Here is a 21701-nt window from a genome sequence, read left to right as displayed (position 1 = left end):
CCTGAGTATGTGTCATGAATCTGAGTGCTGCCGTTTATACACAATAGGTTCAGAGCTTCATTAATGGCCACTCAAACGTTTTTTTGAGGCCGTCTATAGCGTGTAATGCGGTGACATGCACGCCTTGCGGCGGCTGAGATTGTTCGCGGACGATTCTTAAGTGTTGGTTTCGTGCCCGCTCTGTGGATTCAGTACATAAAACCGTCGGGAAGTGTAAACGCTGTCACTGGCAAAATATAGCGGTTGGTCTGAGCTGGGTTAGCTACTGCTAAAAAAAGCGAGCATGACCAGTGTTGTTCAAGGTCATCCGACAGGAACATTCATTGCCTCTTGCCTGAAGTTCGTGTGACTCCATCTTGTGGCATTAGCGTTTCTCTCCATCAGCAGTCAGCTCTATCCCCTTGTTTCTGTCCACGGTACATGCAGTAAAACGAGTTTTTTACAGGGCTAAATTTTCCTAGTGAAGTACAGGAAATAGAGTTGAAGATGTCTAAGTGAACGACGTTGTTATGGCAGTTATCCGGAATTCAATGGAGACTAATCATGCTGGCATAACTACTGCACACTCGGTCTCTACGACGACACAAATTCATCAGCATACTCTTGCAGTGGTCGTGTCCAGACGATTGTATGTGTATAGACTCAACAGTTGGAGAGCGGACGGTGATTTATCTGTCTTTTTTTTATTCACAGAATGTTCAAATGCTTCTCCGTCTACAACTGGCGCGAGACTTCAAATCACTGCCTTGCCACCACCGTAAAACCTGGAGGAAGTGCTTTAAAAATGGCAGCAAAAGTAATAGCAAAGATGCACGCGACCTTTTTTCAAAACAGCGGCATTGAATAGAAAGCAGTGAGACCAGCGTGAAGTGGCTGGTATTTGTTTTAGCCGGTAACATCTCTTTCAATAAGGTTGTCCTTAGAGAAGTCAATATAGGTACAAAGCACACTGCTGCAATACAAGGGAAATGCTGATTATTGTGGGACCAGATAGAATGAATCAATTCAATGGTTTTGACAGCACCCATAGATAGTACCGCACGCAAGGCAGAAATAATTCATTTTACTACTTCAGCAAATAAGACTCGCGCAGTGACATATTTTCCTGCCAAATAGTTTAAAATAAGTGTGCACGCCGAAAGTTTCACCATATTGGCTCAATCGACGTTCAAGATGAGTCACGGTCGCTTGCAGGTATGGTACGCTGTTACATAATAACTTAGCTAACCAGTCAAGCGCGGCAACACCAATTTTATAGCAAATGCAACCACAGCGTACTGTCAAAAAAATCTCAAGCCTTAGAAGAAGCAGCCGCAAACAGCTCATATTTGCTGCTTTTTTGTGAGCGGCGCGGAAACCGCACCGCCGAAACCAAGAGTTCGCAAAACTAAGAAGGGAAATAAATAAGAGCTTGGGGGTCAAAACAGCTCCTTGTGGGTCACCAGCGCAGGCAGAATGCGTCGTTGATATAGAACGCGCTGATTCATTGAACACAGGCTCTACAGAAACCACTTTTCCGGGATTTATGATAACTATAGCGAGTACTATTCATCAACAGACGATCCCAGCTTACATCAAAGCGAATCTAAGAAAGCCACTCTGTGCCTACTGGAAGTATTTGGTTTTTATTAGCTTCCACTCGCTGACTAGATAATGGCCACAGTAACGCTGTAGGTGCTGCAGAGATGTACGTAGTCTTTATTTACTAATTATTCATACCGATTCAGCAAAACATGGGATCTGGTACCTTCCGATTTGAGTTCGGGGAGATCCGTGTTACAAGACCAGCCTGTATCAGCGACAGGCATTGTCATGTACATTCGGTTTGCAGCTCTGCATTTGCTTCTAGTTACAGCCCACCGATAAAATGTTGCATCATATTCTATGCGGCAGTTTTGCGGTTAATATTCTGCCAAACACAGGGGACCGTCTAAACACATAGTTCGCCGGAAGAACTGCGCTTGAACGAGAATGGAATGCGCAGTATGTCATCCTTTGCCCGGCAGACGAGAGAGAGCTTGCATAGGCGGGGGAACGCATTTGGTCTCGCATTGAGAGTCCGGTATATGCCTGTTCGCGAAACAGGCGCGGGGCGTAGAGCATCATTCATCCAGCCACCGCCAAGCTCGAGCGGCAAATGCAGAGGCTGAACCGCATAGAAGAAGAATGAGGGTAGGAAGGGAGGAATGGATACCAAAGAGAGTAGACCACAAAAGAGCAGGTGAACCCTCCGACAAACGAGCTCTCTTTCCAAATGGAATTTTCCAATTCATCAGCTCTCAATAGCATGACCCGATCATTTTAAAACAGGCAAGAGAAAAGTGCGGGTAAAGGGTACGAAAAAGGTTGGAGTTTTGCCTGGTAGGCGGCACAATCCGTCCGGTAGCGTATATATATATATATATATATATATGTATATATATATATATATATATATATATATATATATATATATATATATATATATACATATATATATATATATATATATATATATATATATATATATATATATATATATATATATATATATATATATATGTATATATATGGCCGTCCGGGTTTCCCCTCCTTCGCCCCCCCCCCCCCCAAGCCAAGCCAAATTTATGTTTCACTTTTTCTGCTGTCTATGCGGCGCACCCTCCAGAAACGCGCGCGTCTTGCTCTATGCTGCGGTGGTCTTCCTTTCACCGCCATCCCTCTTATTTACCGACGCTTTCCTTTCCCTTTGTTTAAATAAATTTTCTTCCATCGAATTGTGCGCATAACTCGCCTGTAGTACGCGCGCCACTCTCCGCTTGATCAATTTCATTATTTATATTCCTCCATTTTTTCGTCGTAATAGAACGCGTTCTGAACAGCGTCTCTGATGGTCTACAGGAGGGCTCCGGAATAATATCTAATAGCAGCAAGATAGAAAAGATCCAGCAAGCCGGGAGCGCGGCTACGAATAGAAGCTATCATCGAGCTACGTTGTATGTAAACCTACCATTCTCTCAGTAATTTCCATTTGTGTGCAAGCGAAGCCGCTTCGAGAGATGCTTGTCCCCGAGAAAGCTCGCGAAACGTATCTGTTTTCCTCTCTGAATCCCCCCTTGATTTTTCCTTTTCTTTTGTCTGCCTCTCTCACGCCATTCTTGTTTCTCTCAGTTTTGTCCTCTACCTTTGTTCGCTGTTTTTTTTTGTTGATTGCAGCTTTTTGTTACTTATAGGGGGAGACAGAAGAGGAAGCCGCTTTGAGCACTGGAAACAGCAATTGGGAATAAAGATGATAGAATGGCTACGAAAGGGTTCGTGGACATGACGAACACGAAAAACGTAAGAGTGAATTTGAAAGCACAATGGGTAAATCATCTTTTTCTGGTTGATGTAGCCTGCGTCGGAAACCTTTTGCTAAAATATGCAGATCTCAAGCAGTGTGTGTAGGGCAGTGTTGGTGGTACATTCAGTAAAGTTAGGGATGTTATTGTTGATGAACAATATCATTTTTTGAACAACGTAAACGCGAAATGTTTGGTTTCTGTCTTTCTCTCCATTCAAAATCACAACCGAGAGAGCGGCTAAATGCTTGAACCGAACGCGTATATGCTGGAAAGACCGTTCAAAGCTTCCAAGGCTGCCGGCATGACTGATATATATCCACATTATTTTAAGCAAAGGAAACTGATAAATTTTTGTCGGTTTTCATGATGCCCTCACATCACGGACCAATGCAATATTTGATTGTTGGTGATTACCCCAGCCGCGTATGCACCATTAGTCACTACAGGAAGCCTGAGTTTCTTCGGATTAATCCAATTACGTACCGCGGGTGTGTGCAATATTGTGGGCTTCTGTAAATTTGCCAGAAAAGCAGCAGATCTTATGGCGCCCACTCTGAAACGCCGACTCTTAGGCCTGAAGCTTAGTTTTAAGGTCTTGTGACTTCAACCGGCTTCCGCGGCTTGAATTAGTATGCGTGCAGTGAGAACGTTTCCAGTGAAAACAGGTTTACGACGTTTTCCCGCAGAGATACTCGCAGGGCACAACGTTATTTTTAGGCTTAACTCAGCATTAGGTAAACTTTAAACTTAGCCTGAAGACATAAGAAGCAACGTTAGATTTTTTCATGTCCAGCTACGCGTGCCTGCCTACGATGACTATGGACCCTAAACGGAGATTATAAGCCTAACATAAGGCCCTTGCATTCCCGCGTCGGCCCTCCATCGTCGCTGCATGTGAGCGTTCTGAACAACCGACTTCTTATCCTCAAGATACTAAAAGCTTCCCAAAAGAGTTTACATGTATACACTCCCTAAGCCCGTCTATGTAGGTTTATTATGCTTTCGCACGAGACCGCGTGGTATTATATCACCGATGTAAAACCGCACTTTTTCTTAAAAACCTGCTCTTGCAGGCCTACTTTGTTTACAATCCCTACCATTAACCGCATGCGTGATACCTGCTTCTGTACCACAGAGACCTTCCGTAAATTCACGCTCCATCAAGCTTAATGACTAAACCTGAAATCCTTCACAACCGCCGATCTTCAACAAGTAATTTGGCTTTAGCAACTTTATCTGCATAGGAAATTCACTCCTTCCCCACCGCTAGCTCCCTTCTTCTATATGCACACAATGAACTGCACCCCCCACGCTGCCCCTTAGGGTACACAAGTCACCAGAAAGTGGGCCAGCGCGACCAGTCTCTCTGCTCCCTTTACCCTATACCAAACTACATAACCTTCCTTCCTAAGGAGTCCATCAGTAGACTCAGTGCGAGGACACCAAAGGATTCCGTGTTGTGCCAGACCACAAAGAGCCCCTGCCGCTTACAACCCTTCTGCCAATTGACGCTGCCCTAAATAAGAGCTTTCCTTCAAAATATTTACATACGTGTCATTGTAAATTTACAGAGTTTCTGTACTTCGTGCTGTCGTAAGGCGGCGATTCACTGCGTGATTTTTACGATGATGGTAAGAACAAGCTCATCTCTAACATCCTCAGCAGCCGCCGCATTACCTGGAATGAACAATGTCTAAGCAGTATAAATCCACAAGCAGGGCATGGGCAATCCATTACACATACTCAGAGTGACGAAGGCTTTGATTCGTTGGTTGTACCTTTGTAATGTGTTTCTACTGCACCGGAATCTTGTGTAGAGACGTTTTTCTCTTTTTTTTTGAGGGTATAACAACCGCGAAGAGCAGTAGAACGTTTCTAAATACATAAAGAAGATGCCCCACTGCTACTGAAGCAATATACAATTTGTTCTTCTTCGAATAAATGCAGTGATCACAAAGATGACTATATGATGTTTAATTGTAGTAATAAAGCTTGCTTTTTAAATATATTGTTAGTTAACCCCAATAACCTTTGACAAATGGCCTTCTCTAAAAATTGACTTTCTGCGTCTATTGATTTAGACGTTGAGAAATAATAAGGAAAAGCTATCACCAGAATTCCAAAATGTGTAAAAGGAACCGCCTGTTTGGAAAAGCAAGCCGCAAGCACAGACACCGGCATTTGAGCAGGGTGGAAACGTAGGAGCCATTTAATTGTGCAGAGTAGTTTTCATTTTTACACAAACTTAGCTGTCGCGGCCCTGCCTGGGGAACCTTTCTAACCGCACACATGAAACATCTCCGTGGCACAGCACTCCATCCTATGAGACCCCCATATCACAAGCTGTGGATGTGCGACCCCCAGCGTCAGTGTCTCCTTGCATTTCAGCGTAAAATGTTTATAATTTGGCACATTACGCATTACTTTAATGACGAACAGTATTGCCTGGCAAAAAAAGTTATTTCCCTGTGCTACCGCAAAAGCCTGTGTAGCAATGGTCACAGTTTTGCCAATTTCTCTAGAAAACGCTCCATGTGGCCATGTAACTGAGGTGGGTGAGACCATGGTGCGTGTCTTTATAGCTTTTGAGGATTCGAATTGACGCAGTACCTATGGGTTTTTTTTTTCTCAATTCTGGCTGAGCAAATTGATCGCGCTGATCAAATTATGCTCTGCGCAATGACGTTTACCGCTACCTACGTACAGGGTCTGAGCAGGCTTAACAGCGGAGCTGTTTTGTGGCTGGACGTGACGACAGTCAGAGCTCCGCTGGTCATCCTTCTTCACAGAATGGAAGGGGACTGATTTTTTTTTATTCCCGTTCGGCTGACGTACTTACGCTCTTGGTTGGGATTGTCGCGCATAATTTCTTGAACTAGAGAAAGTAAACTGGAAGTTTATTTTCAATGGATGCTTATATTGGTGCTGTTGGAAACCACGCGGCGTCCCCGAAATGAGTTCTCTATGTTCAGTATCATCGTATTTAAAACGACGCTCCACACTTCCTCGAGTGGAAAAGAACACGACTATCACGAGACTAATTTTGACAAGAAAAAAATGATTTAAATGCTCCGGATACGGGAAAATGCCTGTCGTGCCCGACGCGAGGCGTTAAGCCAAGCCGCGGGCTGGTGAATTCGGCGTGGCCAGCGGCCCAAACTCGAGAAGCTGTCGAGAGCAGCCGCGCTTGGCCGGGCCGACCGACGAACGGCTGGTGCACGCGACCGTCGGGGGATCGATAGCGGCCCGCGTGAAAAATCTTGGAACACGACTGTGCGCTGCAGTGGGCCATCGAGCATGTGGCTGGTTTCACGGAAAAGAGCTTGTATTCGTGCACACACTCGTGGTTGAAAGACCTCCTCGCATTCTCGTAACCGTTGGAAAAATCAGAGAACGAGGATGAAAGACAGCACTAAAAAATAGGCGCAGCTTTTACTAAGGGTGAAAGGCTAAAGAAACATCAGAGCTGCAGCCATCTCCGTTCGTCCCACGCGCACGCGTGGATGACGCCGATGTACACGAACCCTTATATCGTGTTCCGGAGTGACGTCACGGCATTTCGGGCGCAGGGGAGGCTCAGTGGAGCCATGCCTAGGCTAGCGAAGCCAGCGCGAAACTGTGCACAGCTGCGCCAGGGCTCGCTAGGCGACGCGAGGTGACGCCATCGCTCCGCGAGGTTTTCGCTGCGACGGACAGATAACGCTAGGCTTAAACAGCTCTGCTGTTAACAAAGGAAAATACAACTTTTTCATCCGGGAAATTTGTAAGAAAATACAAAACGGTGAGCCGTGAAGGGTGCATTACATGTGGAAAGAAGCACACAATCATCCTTTACGCGCTTCGTCCTAACGGAAGAACAGGACTTGTACATTTATAAGAGCGACCAGTACCTCTTCATCAAGAACGCCATTGGCTGTTCTAAAGTGCTGCCTACAGAACTACTACCCTCCCTGGTTAGAGGGGGATTAGGGGCTGCACTTTCTACCCCACTCCAGACGTTGGTGCGGGAAACATAACCCTCTAGTTAGTGGGGTACTACGATGACGATGCAACTGGGGTCCTTAGAATATAAGCCCAGGACGTACCGCGAGTAGTGCAGGAGTAATCCAGGGAATCGCTACGCCACACCGATTCACGCAAAAAGGGAATACAGGACTCCGTCCGAAACTGCCCTCGGTAACTCCGCGTCGGCTAATCGAACCGTTCCAGCAGACGCTCGCTTGTACATGGAAATTAACAGATGCAAGTGCAGTCTTCGTCAAATTTTTCTAGCCCATTGCAAGCGTGCATAGGCCGCAAAAACCGTAAAGTAAAAGCTTATCTCTGAAGCGAGGCCTAAACATTTAAACCGGAAAGCTAGAAAAAACTGCTTTCTTTCTGACTGCCATAAAATTTGTGGCTGACAGGTAAACATTAGGCTAATTCTTTGAATTATTCGTGGCACAGAAATCGTTGGCGTGGCATAGAAAAGTTTGACAAAGGCTAAGCATAAATGTGCACGTGCTGATAATTCAGATGTGGCTCAGATATACACGGCTCTCATTGATAAAATACACGTTTGCGCTGTCAGTTCATAGGGTTGTTCTAGGACTTTTACTGTGCAATTCGTGCAATCATTTACTGTGCAATTCGTTGAAAAAATGCTTGCTGCTCGCTTGTAAGTATTGTCAGGAACAGCTGACAGTTTTAAGCACGTGGTACACGCCATTTTTATACGTGATCCCTTTTGTGTAGGTTGCCGCTGCTTCTACCAGCTTCTAGATTATCCGAATTCGTTGCGTAACCTTCTCTGGCGCCAGCGATACCTCGATGTGGGAAAATTGCTTAACCATAATTGCAAAGCGTGTATAGCAAAACAAAGGTAAACAAAAAGAAGAGAAGTTATACAAAAAATAGATATATAATACAGCAACAAGTCAGTTAAACGAGAGAAACACACAGCTGGCTGGCGCCGCATCTTTTCAAAGTGCTACGAGTTGTGCCGCGCCTCCGCCAGATGGCGCCACGGGTCCCGCGACCGAGAGAAGACGCAGTGAAACATCCCCCTCGGGAGGGGCACGATCAAATGCAGAGCATTTCCGGGGGCGCACGACGTTAAGTAGTTTGCGTTACGTTAATGTTGTTGCACTTGTGGCAACTGCTGACGAGAGAGCGCTCGTCAGCAGTAATTTGAATGAGTCAACGATATAAGGCGCTTTCGTTGCGTCCCATTCTGTGAGGCCTTGTGGCGCAGTGGGTAGAGCACCATGTACATAGCCTTCCGCCCGCAGGGTCGAGGGATCGAAACCGGGCGCCGGATAGTATTTTTTTTTATATATAGTAGGGACAAAGACGGTGCGGACTACGGATGTCACCGCGGGTGACATCGTGAGTTACTGAAATGCTCTGCATTTAAAAACAAGCATAACAGAAAACGCGCCGTGTCTGTCGTGCTTTCTGTTTTTTTCTGTGGTGTGTTTTGTGTCTCAAAACAATTTTCATTTCATAGTGCCGCGTGCCCTTCATATGTTAGGCACAGCCTGTTTTACCAAGCTTCTGCCCGTCTGAGATGGCGTATTCAAAATATTGGAAGGCCACCGCAACATTATTCGTAGGTATAATTGCTTCCCAGTTGAAAATTCGAACAACTTGCACGGCTCAAGAAATATGGGAGCTAAAAGCCGATCTAGCGTTTTCTAGTTTTGCTAAGTTTTGCTACATTTTGGTAGGCTTTGATAAGTTTTGTTAGGTTTTTCGAATGCCCGTTTTTTTTTTTGGTTGGAATTGGAAAGAAATTCCTCGCTTAGAACTTGTATCGCAATCTTTTGTTTGCTTATTCGCGAACGGAACTCGATGCAGTCAACGGGTGTCAGAACAGAGCCTGTCGCAGCCGCGACAGCTGTGGACAAATCAGTGCTCAGGAATTCGCGCTTGAGCCGGCCGTTCACCCCAACCATGGATTTTCGAGCGTCACATTGGAAGTTCTACATTATTCAAGTCCGAGGTCGTTTTCCGCCGATTCTGTTGTACTCCAAGTCTCGAGCATGGTACTCGGCATCTTCCGCTTTTCGCTGCCGATCAAGCACAGCGGCTTCGGCGTGATACTCCGGGTGGGATCATTGTCACCCCCTACCTTCTCGACCAGCGGCATGACGGAGTTTGCGCTGCACTTGTTCTTACTCGGCAGACTTCCTCGGCCGACCCATGTTTTGCGGGAGTGTGCTGCTGGGATCGGTGCGTTGTCAAGAGGCGCTGTGCGTCACTGATGTGGCTACACAAATTCGCCGCGTCAGGTCAGTGACGTCCGAGCTAGGGGAAGCTTTCGTCCGCCTACGCAGCCGTGCGGAGGTCGTGCCGGGTCCCTCACGCCGGTGTATTTTTTTTGGCATATTTTCCTAACCTCACAGAAAAAGTTCAACGAACCGAACAAAACCGCTCTGCCGTCAGATTGACACTAAATATTTTTAGCTCTGTAGCTACGTCTGAACTATCAGGTGAACCGTTTTGGAAGGGCTTCGAATAAATTTACACCCCATACAACGCTCAACATCCTTCTAAATCAGGACGCCCGATTTTCTTTTTAGAGTGTTTTACACACGGCCTGCGTAACCAGAGCTGAACCCGTCATTTAAATATTCCTTGAGATAATACGATATGAGTGCATACAGGACTTGGGCTTCTGTACGGTTAAATCACTTGACAGACAATAACAGCGCTTAAACGGGACGCAAGAAGGATTAATAAGACAAGGCACTGACTAGCAACAACAAGGTTTACTTCATCGTAACGGAATATACCCTCGGAGAAATCACGTGCACTACAGTTGTACCTAAAGTTTTTGCTACAGTACTACCATATTACAACCACCATGCATGCACAAATGTTACCATGGAGCAAGTGTCAATACTGGAATCCTTTTCCTTCGTAACCATATCTCGCTTGTACAGCGTTACTCAGGTCTATGTAACCAGCCTCTACAAAAAATGCCTACGCACTACGAAGCCGATAATAATTATGATGATCAGTATGACAGCGTCTGCTTTACCTTGATGGCCAGACCCATTTTGATGATTATTTTCATGTATGTGGGCATGCGCACACGTGTGGCCCGTTTGGCAACAAATCCACTTTGAGTGTGCCTTTTCAGTATAGCCTGTTACGCCAAACTAAGAAAAAAATTATCTTTCGAATGAGCCAAAATATGTGAACAGTCACCATAGGAAGTCAAATATACGCCTCACGTGTGCGAAATGAAAAGGTTACGAACGATTCACTCTCGGTAGATGATTTGAAAAATTGGCACTAAGGGATTCACTAAAAATATCGAGTGGTGTTAGTAACAACCTTAATCACCCGAGCTACGGAAGCTGTTTGGCACCTTGAAGGTAGATGCAGACACGGGGGCACTGATTACAACATTGAATATGTGCAACGAGTGATGTTTGAACGGGCAAGAAAACTTTCTGACTACTCTATTAACCCTTTGAGGGTCGAATTTTTTCGGAGAATGCGACCCCCCTGGGTCGAGTTTTTATTGCTGATTTAAATTCTTCGGATGAATCTATTTCGAGAAAAAAATTATCGTAATTTTTTAGGGTGACCATAAAGTGACAAAAATATTTGTGTTCTGACATACATGTGGTTTATTCATGAGTAACAGAAGAAAACATTTAAATAAAAACGAGAGAGTAACAAGCCGGCACCTTTTGAGTGAGTCGAAATCAGATAGACATCAGTTTCGCGGGCGCAAAAAGCGGGAATCTCCCGGAGAATGATACCGAAACCAGGGAACGCGCGCGCGTGGGGCTGGATGCGCGAGCGATAGACGGCGCACCACTCCTAAAAAAATACAAAAAAAAGGAGAAAACAGCCTACTAAATTTCGCAGGCGCAAGAAGCGAGAGGCGCCCGGTGGGCGATACAGCGCGCCCCCTCGTTAGTGGACGCGCAAGCGATAGCCGGCGCACCGCTCAAGTAAATCATAATAAAATAAAGAAAATAATTTCAGGTAATTCCGCAATGCGGCAGCACATGCTAAGCAAGAGAATCGGTGAAAAAGGCGCGCTTTCTGAAAGTACAATTGATGACGAACGTTACGTTATTGACCATTTTAAAGGCGTTTGCAGAGGACGTACATGTACGTCTGTTACCCTGACAGGCCTAAATATCCTCTACAGAAACTTAACCATCAAACAAAACAACTGGTCACTTGTAAATTCTTCAGGTCTGCGGGTCCCACAAATACCATCGCTATTATAAATGTAGACTAATCGCAACGCGTGTAGGTGTAGGTTGCGTACATTAGGCATGCATGCATGTGTGCGCTCAGGACTTGTTGACATCCTCTATTCAAATTTCGGTAAAGACATAAAGGAACTAGACGAAGGCCAGGTGTAATTACATACAATGGAGGAACGAGACATTTGAAACGTTCTCAATATGTGCCAATTTAAAAGGAATCACTTGGCTCCTTGCAGTCTCCGTCTTCAAAACGTCATAAACCGGAGCCAATTGACCCATGATGGTTGCATCTCAACTTCATAGCATTACAGTGATGAAAGTGAACTGCCTAGAGAGGGCTGCTCCGGCGACCTGATGGTAAAGAAGAAGGTGCCTGCAAAATCTTGTCGGTGTTTTGAAAGTCAAGCTCGAGGCTTCTTTCGAGCTTGCGGAAGTCAGGATACTGTTGGGGGAAATCGAATCAACCCGTTCTTCGACGACTGGACGACTTCGACTGCACAATTGGGGCCACTATATTAAAATCGGCGAGCGAATATATTGGTGCACTCATTTCAAGGGGGCTGTATCAGCAATTTGGCAGTGACAAATGAGTGAAATGGCGGTGGAACTTGTTATTGTATGTTTCTTCAGATAGGGACGCTTGAAAACATTACGCATGGGTGATGGATGGCGCAGACGTTCAGATGGTGTACTCCTTGTGGATGATTTCTAATCTGGTGGCACTGATTGATTTCCTCAAAACCTGAACCGTAGTTTATATTGTCTTCAACAGGTTGCCACTGATGTATTTTTGTTTTTGTTTTTTGCTGCGTTTTGGTTTTCTAAGATATGACCCGAAAACAAGCTAAGCAAAAAAAAAAGACAAGAAAAGCTCATGGCCTTCCGCAAGGAGTATGGATGCCATTTGGAAAGAGGTGTTTTACCCTTGCCGTTCCCACTCAGTATATTTGTGCTGTGAGGATATCAGAAGTGATTGCGTGTTTCTAACTTATCACAATGCTCACATGCCTTTATTTAGGTCAGAAAAGAAATTGCTGAGGTATTCATCACGACGGTAAGTGAATAGATTTTTTGAGATTTGTCTATTTTACTGCATAGGGGAATTTTAGCTGAAATTAGCATCGCTTCTGCTGGCTTGGCAAGAATCACGCTATTTTTAAGTGTCTTTAAAACTTATAAGAATGCCCGCCTTTCACAAAAATCAAAATTTAAGTAATTTGAACATATTTTACTTTCTGCAACACAATTTGCATCAACCTAGCTGCAGGTCTTTTCTCGATATATCATAAAATTTAGTGTGTTTTGTTTAAATTATTACATAGTTCTTTTAAGCCGCTTGTTCTGCGATAATATAATTTTATTCCTAAATCCTCGAGTTTGAGCAACAACTCATGCAGGTTTAGGGGTCAACCTTGGAAACTCAGTGTGGCCACTAATTAATGATAACCCGGGTATTGGTGCGCGTAGTTCAAATGTCCGCAGCCTATAAACGGGAATTTGTGCAGGAAGACACCAACTTCATCCTAACATCTGTGTCCTTCCAGATTTAGTTGAACATGCTTACGCTGTGACATAGTTTGTAAATAAATTCTTCTCGCTTTCCGCCATCACTCTAACAGCAGAGATATCTGTGGTTCTTATCTTTCGAGAAGTAACAAAGCGTCGAAAAAACAAAAACAGTCTACTACATGGTACTTGTTTGCTGCCGTACTGCGGCACCTCTCGCCTGTGACTACAACATTCTTAACGACGTGGAGAGCGTAGCCGTGTTGAACGCGTCATTACCGACTGAATATTGCACGAGGATTACGTTGCACCAGGGGACATTAGCGGATATGTTCAGTGCGAACTACATTATTAGCCATCAGAGCAGTTCAAATATTGAATCAGGCGACAGAAATGTATTAATTATCGCCCTTTAAAAAGACAAGGTTTATATAAAAACAAAATATTCGTCCTAGCAATGAGCTGTGAATTTCCCTCATAACGCTTCCATCTGGTGACCAATATAAGATTGCCAGGTAGGTTTTCTACGCGGTGGTTGGTTTTGATGGAGGGTAAAAACCATCGGTATATGCAGTGCATTAGTTCTGCGCGTGAAACAGCACATTCTGTTTCACTTTTAGTTTTTTTCTACTTTTCACGACAGCGCTCCTTACATGCCCGCATTTTCTTCGCTCAGTGGAGCACGCAATATTAACTAATTTAGTCAGGTCGCATAGGACCTGTGGCATAACGAACGGGTACGGCCTTTGCGAATTTAATGCCCGAGAAATTACTGCGTTGTTTTGACCTGTTTTTGAAATTTTGAGACCGAAAGTGTTTGGCTGCTTTGGTGTGGTTGTTAATCCGCGCTAACAGTAGCTCCTTGTCCACTCAAAAAGAACAATGAAATTAGCCTGCCGAAACCCCATTGTTGCGTAGGCGTTCATGTTGATAAAACGTTTCGCTGTAGACACGTTTGCAGATCGTCAAAACGGAGGACGAAATAGAGCGTGGCTAGGGTTGCGCCATCTTCACTCCTCAGCGGACGTTGCCAGGGAGACGTCAATTCGAAGCGTAGATCACATCCTGTCTTCCCAATGTGGCGACGCTTGCTGTACCGAAGCATAGAAAAACAGGAGTGGTAGGTAACGAATTCCTCTAGTCAAGCGAGCGGAGATGACAATTGACAAGGTTAGTGTGGAAAGCACAGCACAGCGTAGTAAGCGCGGGCGAGAAACGCCGTGTCGCGGACTTCTGCTGTCGAAATGAGGCACGCGCATCGGACCGATCGGGATCGCTAAAATACGTATTCATCACAATAAGCTTGTTCCATTTATTCTTGCAAAATAAGGCACTCCTCAAGGAGCTGTTATTTCACTCATCCTCTTTAATCTGGCTTTCCTTTTATTAGCACACGAATGGAAACAAATCCCAAATTTCCGTTTCAGTTTGTATGCTGAACACATTACTCTCTGGGTCGGGGGGGGGGGGGGGGTGTTGCGAAGCGCACGACGAAAGCACCCTTCAGAGTGGCGCAGACGTGGTCTCAACTAAGGCTAATAAGGCAGGTCTTATGTTCTTTCCCACAAAATTGGAGCTTCTCATTCTCCCTCCCAAACGGACGGCCTCTGCAACCTCAATGTTGGAAATTTAAAATTCTGGTACACGATCATCCCGTTCCTCAGGTCCCAAAACTTAAGGTGCTATGTCTCATTATTGAACAGAATCGAACCAATTCGGAACTCATAGGGCGATTAAGTTTCCAAGTAGACCAGCTGATAGCACTCATGAGAAGGGTGTCCAATCGAAACCGAGGTCTGGGCGAGAAATACAGACTCAGCGGCGTACAGGCATTTTTTTTAGTAGGCTCCTCTGTACCTTGCCCAATGTTCGCGCAAACAAAACGGTACTCACTAAAATTGATTGGCTTTTTCGGGCGGCATATAATGCGGCTGTGCAGCTAGCTCAGCATGCTTCCACTTCCGGGCTTAATAATCTTGGGGTCTACAATACTGCTGAGGAGCTCATCGAGGCGCACCGCTCCTCACAGCGGGAACGCCTAGAGCACTCACCACCGGGTCGACAAATACTTAGGGCGCAGACTTTACCTGTCTCAGACCTGGTGCAGCAGGCATGTTCCATGCCTACATATATCCGAGAGCATCTTATCGTTGGGCGTCTGCCCAGGCATATGCATCCGGTTTACAACGCACCATGACGAATGCCAACGGCTCGAGCCTTCGCCCGACTGTTATCCATCCGGTCCGATATCGTATACGCAAATGCCGAAAAATACAGGCATGAAAATGCCTACGTTGTGGCAGTTATCAACCACCCGTACTCCACCCCAGTTAACGCAGTCACCATCTGCACTGATTCCCCAACTAAGGCGGAAGAGATAGCAATCGCTCTGGCTCTTAGTTGTCGGCCACAACCTAGAATCGTAATCTCAGATTCAAAACTGGCCGTTCAAAATTTTTGCATGAGCCGATATCTCCTCGGATGCGCTCCGAATTCTTAAGCAAAATCCGGCCACTATCTCTGTTTAACTCGTCTGTGCCCCTGCCCATGCAGGGCTAGAGCGGATTGAGTCGGCACACATTGCGGTCCGAGAGCTTACACAACAGGCCGGCATTAACACCCCCCCCCCCCAGGGCGCCAAGTCCACCAGAGACAAGATGATCAATTTTAACCATATCACGGCGCACTACCGCCTCTCCGTCGGCTCTACCCACCAGCCCATGCATCTCTTCCACAACATAAGGCACGAACATGGAGACTCCTCTAAACGGGAGCATTCAGAGCGAGATGCGTTATCCATCACATTCACCAGTTCTAACTCACCTCTACTGAATGTCCCCTTTGTGGTGCTTATGCATCCCTCACCCATTGCATGTGGGAGTCTTCTCAAGATCCTTTCCCTTAATCACAAGCAGTGAGCAGTGGGAGGGGGCTCTGGGCAGCTCCGACCTGGCCACACGAGAGCTCTTGGTTGAGCGAGCTGCAGGTTTATTCGCCAGCAGCCTGGTAGCCACCCCGTCTCCTGAACCCATCTGATCGTAATATAGTTGTCTCTCTCTCTCTCTCTCTCTCTCTCTCTCATGGTCGCCAGGGAGAGGGGCGAGATGCTTACCCGCTTGTGAAGGTGCACCAACGGATCCCGAATTGTTTTTTGTGGCTGGGTACTGCTTTTTGACCAATTTAATTAAGAATGGCAGGATTTACAGAAATGTGAAGGCTTAGTGCCTCTGAGCGACCGAGCATCAGCTTTTGGTGATACCCGACACTTTCAGTGTGCAGAAATTTGGCGGCCTCTACTGTGGTTTCACATCGGTGTCGACGTTGTAACCCAGCAAACGAAGGCAAAAATAAAAAGTAAGAAAAAAGTGTGGCGAAAGTGTGGCGAAAGTGTGGCGAAAGTGTGATGGGGAGGGCGGTATGATGAGCCCGCACGAGACGTCCCTCGGTAGCGACGCACGGCAAAGTGTGAGGAGGAGGCGGTTAGACATGCTGGGCTGTGGCGACGTGCAGCGAGATGACACCGTACCAGCGTGCGCGGTGTTGCGCTCGACGGTTATCTGCGTTCACTTCTTGAGAGGAGTTCGTGATCCTTCCCTGAGACACAGTTTTCCCTGCCGATGCTGAGGCTTACCATCCTTGTCATCAGGAGAACCCACGAGTGAGTGCTGTATCAGCGCACTGCAGCACTTGGCAGTGTGCTGAACAACGAGTGAGGAAATTGGTAGATGGGCTTCGTGTCCTCATGGTTTGTGACATTTGGCCATGGCACGTGATCACATGCCACGTGACATTTGAGCTAGAGGTTCAAACACAATTCACAACAAAATGCTCTGCGCCGGCGACGAGCTGCGAGCGTTCGCTCTACATGCGATCACTTTCTGAGAGGAAGCAGCTATGCGCCGTGACCTAGAAGACTGCAGTTCGCGCTGCGGACAAACTTCGCGTTGGGAAGTGTACTAATCTTCCGCCATTTTTGCGTCGACGCACTAGACGATGCGTTGTACAGGTAAGCTCTGTTTAATAGCGTTTGAAGCCGAGCAGCCCCGTAAGCATCTTCGGGGGCTTGTTACGCACGATGGAGGATTGAATTCTAAGGGAAGCATCTTTGGCCGACTGCTCACTTTTATTAAGCACATATGCCTTGGAGAGCCTTTGCGATGCTCTGCTGTACGTCGCATAGCCTCGCGTAGGTTCTGTTCGGATAAAGAACTTATTTTCGGGCCTTTGCGTGAGTACATGCGTCTGTGGTTGCACAATGTTTGTTCTCTGTGGTCTGGGAGAATATTATAAAAAATAGATTAATCGACCAGATTTAGGTGAAATCTCCAAGGTGGAGTAAGGTTCTACGAAGGAATGTTTCATATCCACCTTAATGCAGCCGTGCAGCTACAAAGGAGAGCGTTAATCCCGGGTTCGAATACTGAACCCGGACGAATTTTTCTTCAACTGCGAAGTTTCTGAGAAAGCTGTAAGCTTTTCTCAATAGCCGCACGGCTGCATTCACGTGCATGTCAAACATTCCTTCGTAAAACAAAGCCTACGAACTACCGCATGTAAAACATAGCTATACGCTTATTATTCTTTTTAGCGCATAACACGGGCATGACACTGTTTCACAAATCCACCAAATTCATTTTCCCTGTCCAAAGTGTACCAAACGCAATCATCCTCCGTCCATGTAGAGCCGAAGTTAATGTGTTGTCCTTGCTCCGGAAGCGCTGCTTTATTTGCGAAGATGTGCTGGCGTCAGTCCGTCTCAATAAGCGCCACCATGTCTTTCCGCATTTGTATATTCGCGAAGCTCAGGAAAATTGGACGCAACCATTTGGGCACAGAGTTCTTCTTCCGGCCACACTCTAGAGCTCGAGGCGCGGAAACAACTGCGCTTGCCAGCTTGGTGCGCGATGCTTTATTTGATGATCCAGACCTAGTCAACAGCAGCAATGAACCGAACCAGGGCAATTTTCACCAACTGAGCACAGTTGAAAGCTTCCAACAGTCTTTTTGGAGCACGTGTTCGAGCGGTTAAGCCATCCTTACAATTGAAAAACGATTGCAGCCGCTTTGTTAAGTTTTGTGCGGCGAGCTCATTATGGACGACTAACGGTGCTAGTAGAACTGGAAATGTTAGTTATTACAACGGAGTTAGTTGTAGCCAACTCCCCAGTGTTCACGCTGCTGTAGGGCGAGAAAACCCTCCCCCATTACTGTGGCCAGCACTCTTCCTGCCGCTACATGTTAGCCTTCAGCGCTTGATATTTTGACATAGGAGGGCGCGTATTTTCTCTACAAACGTGTCTTCACACCAACGCATTTGTGTTTAAGAGTGAAACCTTCTTAAGAAAGATTGTGTCTGTGTGTTTGCGCGTGCGTGCGCGCGTGTGTCTGTGTGTGTGCGCGTGTGCGCGTGTGTGTGTCTGTGTGTGTGTGCGTGTGTGCGTGTGTGCGTGTGCGCGTGTGTGCGTGTGCGAGTGCATGCGAGTGTGCGCGTGTGTGTGTTGTGTGTGTGTTGTGTGAGTGTGTGTGTGTGTGCACGTGCGTCCATTCGTGCGTGGGCATGTGTGTGCGTGCGTGCGTGCGTGCGTGCGCCCTTGGTATTTCTATGCTGGCTGCCCCACATTGAGTGTTGTACAGTGGCACCTACGTATGAATCAAAATAGGCGCAAACGTGGCGGAAACGTGGCGGATGGAGCCGAGCGACGACAGGGCCGCAACTACCAAACGTACCCGCTATACCGTGAGAGGAAAATGCATGACTTCGGCGTTTCTACAATACCGCTCAACGCTTCCCCGGCGTGACAGCTTTGTCTGAGTGGGAGTTTGTGGCCAGCCACAATTATACCAACAGTTCAGCCAGTGATTGACCTTCACAAAGAAGAGTGGCACCGAATTTCCTTCACTTTTGTAGTATTCCTTAAACTTGCATTTCTGTGTTAGTTTTCGAGCGCTGTTTAAATTTATTTCACACGTATCCTCTTGGTAAAACGATTCATCTTGTGTTGTGTGAGTATGATGTTTTTGAACCTTAGATAAAGAGCACAAGGTAAGATTGATTATCGCAATCTTATGTTTTTTTGCTTTTATGATGTATAGAATAAACAATGCTACTTGAATTTAGTAAATAACAATTAAAAAACAGCGTACTACGGGAGCGCCCAAAGGCATCTCGTGTTACCCGTCAAGCCAGTGCATCAAGCAATTGATTGATTGATTGATTGATTGATTGATTGATTGATTGATTGATTGATTGATTGATTATTTGATTGATTGATTGATTGATTGATTGATTGATTGATTGATTGATTGTAGGGTTTAATGCGCCGACGCATACAGGCGATGATGGGCGTTGTAGTTAAGGGCACCAGATGAATTTTGACAACCTGGGGATGTTCAACGTGCTCCGAAATTTCGTACACACGGGCTTTTTGCTTTTCGCCTACATCAGAAAAGCTGCCGCCACGGCCGGGCATCGAGCCCGCGTCCTTCTGCTCAGCATAGCAGCGCCTGTGCATTTTATGAGCTCTTCAAACTTTGCATAGCAACTAGCTTGTATTGCTCCATTTGTTTATATAACATGCTTAGGCGCCCTAGGAACGAATATGCTGATGCACGACGAGGGCGGCATTGAATTACACCGTCATTTCATCTCGCATGGGTTTCAATTCAGGGGCAATGAGTAGAAATATAAAACTGGCAGCAGGACGACGAAAATCACGGAGCCTAAAAATCTGAAAAATACCCAAGCAGGATCTTGGGGGCACGACGGGCGCACTGTGCCCGTGCGTTCGATTTTTTTTTTGTCGTTATGTGTCAGAGTGTGCATAGTAACATGGCGTTAACGGGTGGTTAGCGCCACATTTTGATCCGCACTTTTTGCACTCGGAAACCAAAAGTGAATTCGGCGCGTTTTGCCTAAAAGACAAGCTGCAGACAAAGCATGCCGGCCAAGCTTCCAAGCATTTCTACAGAGAGTACCCTCGCTGCAATATTCAGGAAAATAAATGCAAAACCCAGCATAAATATGGCGGGGACGCTTCGAAGTTCCTATCATAGTTGGACCGTCTGTTGATCTGCTTTGAAACGTTCTTCTTAACTTTGCGGACGGGCCCGTCACTACTTTAGTAGCCACCCGGAGCCGTTCCGTCTGTTCGGCATTTTCGGGAACCACTTGTTCCCTCCGTCAGTGCCTCGACCTCTCGCGGGGGCCTTATTCTAGATCAGAAGATGAGAAATAACATCCGATGTTGTGATCTCGTTCAACATGTCAACAAATATGACAGCTTAGTGAAGTTAATGCTCATATATAACCAAGGAAATTAAAATAAACAAAAATGCCTCCCTACCTACGCTTGCCATAACACTTTTTAAAGGGAATTTCTCACTGAGTGAATAAATTAAATTAAATGGAGCGGTCACGTATGGGCGGAAACTCAAATTAGTGTTCTAGGAGCACCGTGGACGGAGTTGGTCAAAACTTAATAGAGTTTCGGCCACGAAATACACTCAGGGCCTAAGTGGAATGGGTGTCAAACAAGTCGCGTAGTTCATTGGAAAAAACTCGGAAACCTTAAAATTGTAAACAAGTGTTGTCTACAATGGAGTCCAAATGATCATCAATATGAAGCGAAGGCTGGGTCTAGAAGAGGAGATAACTTTTTCTCTAGAGAAAATACCGGGCATCACGGAGGAGCTGGGGGTTAGTTATAAAGAAAGGAACACATCACACTACCTGAAGGTGGCCGTGTGAACTCCAGCATTCAGGGCATCCCGAATGGCACAAGCGCAACGTCCTGTGTAGGCCCGCGACGAGGGTCTCCTCTCATCCGCACCGGAGTGCACAATCCTCGGCACTAAACTACCCGCATAGGTGCAGAGAACTCTTCAGCCCTGGCTTGCGAGGCAAGTGTCTCGAAATGACGCCTGCCTGCTTGCCTTTGCAGACGGAGGCGGCGGTTCACTTTCACTCACGTACGGTCAGCACACACCACCAATTCTGACTCACGCACACTTTTACCCTGAAGTAAATAAATAGTATAATAAATAAATAAATGAGGGCACTCCGATTTAAATCGGCGCAGAAGTGATGTCTTCTACCCTAGACCATATTAGGTGCACAAATAACCGTTTTCCTTGTTATGATCCAAACAGGGCAATCCAACCGCAATAAATTCGCACTGCAGCACACCGGTGGAAGATGCGCGTCCGGAGCAGCGGTATTCCAGCGGCGGACACGCTGACAAGGGGAGCCGTCTCGTGGTGCGTCCCGCACGTGGCCAGCAGCGCGCCTAGTCTGGAGAGCGTCGTCCAACCTGCAGGAATACGGAGGTCAATGTGAGTCAGCGGTGCCTGCGCAGAGTCGGTGCTTCCGCGCAGAGCCCGCCAGGAACACGAGCGCCCGTGTGGGGGCGCTAGGACACCCGTGCGAGAACGCAACGGGGCGATTGAGGACGGGTGGTGAGGAGAGCAGCGTGCGGCTCGAGCTCCGGTGCTGCGCTGGCTCCGGAGCTGCCTCGTCAGACTGGGGAAGATTCAGGGAAAACGAAGGTTGGAAGAAGGCGCGAGGAGTGAGCGGAGGGAATCCCAATTCTCCTCCTCTCCTTGCTCTCGCTTTTCTTAGTTTTGCCATATCTCTCGCCCCGTGAGCGAGGACAGT

General features: G+C 46.5%; 1 protein-coding gene across 4 annotated transcripts in view; it reads right to left on the bottom strand.

The window, feature by feature from the left end:
• Positions 1–21244, bottom strand: part of LOC144179371 (thrombospondin type-1 domain-containing protein 7A-like) — a 579123-nt gene extending 557879 nt beyond the window's left edge. For all 4 annotated transcript variants that reach the window (XM_077707698.1, XM_077707699.1, XM_077707702.1 and 1 more), the window contains exon 1: positions 20778–21244. In XM_077707698.1, coding sequence (XP_077563824.1) covers positions 20778–20805 — 28 coding nt within the window. In that variant the 5' untranslated portion in view covers positions 20806–21244. The remainder of the gene's footprint in view (positions 1–20777) is intronic.
• Between the last annotated feature and the right edge of the window lie 457 nt (positions 21245–21701).

The sequence above is a fragment of the Haemaphysalis longicornis genome, unplaced genomic scaffold, assembly GCF_048455015.1.
Source record: "Haemaphysalis longicornis isolate Haplotype H1 unplaced genomic scaffold, Haemaphysalis longicornis Haplotype H1 scaffold_4, whole genome shotgun sequence".
NCBI classification, from domain to species: Eukaryota; Metazoa; Arthropoda; class Arachnida; order Ixodida; family Ixodidae; genus Haemaphysalis; species Haemaphysalis longicornis.
This window is presented reverse-complemented; position numbering and strand designations above follow the sequence as displayed.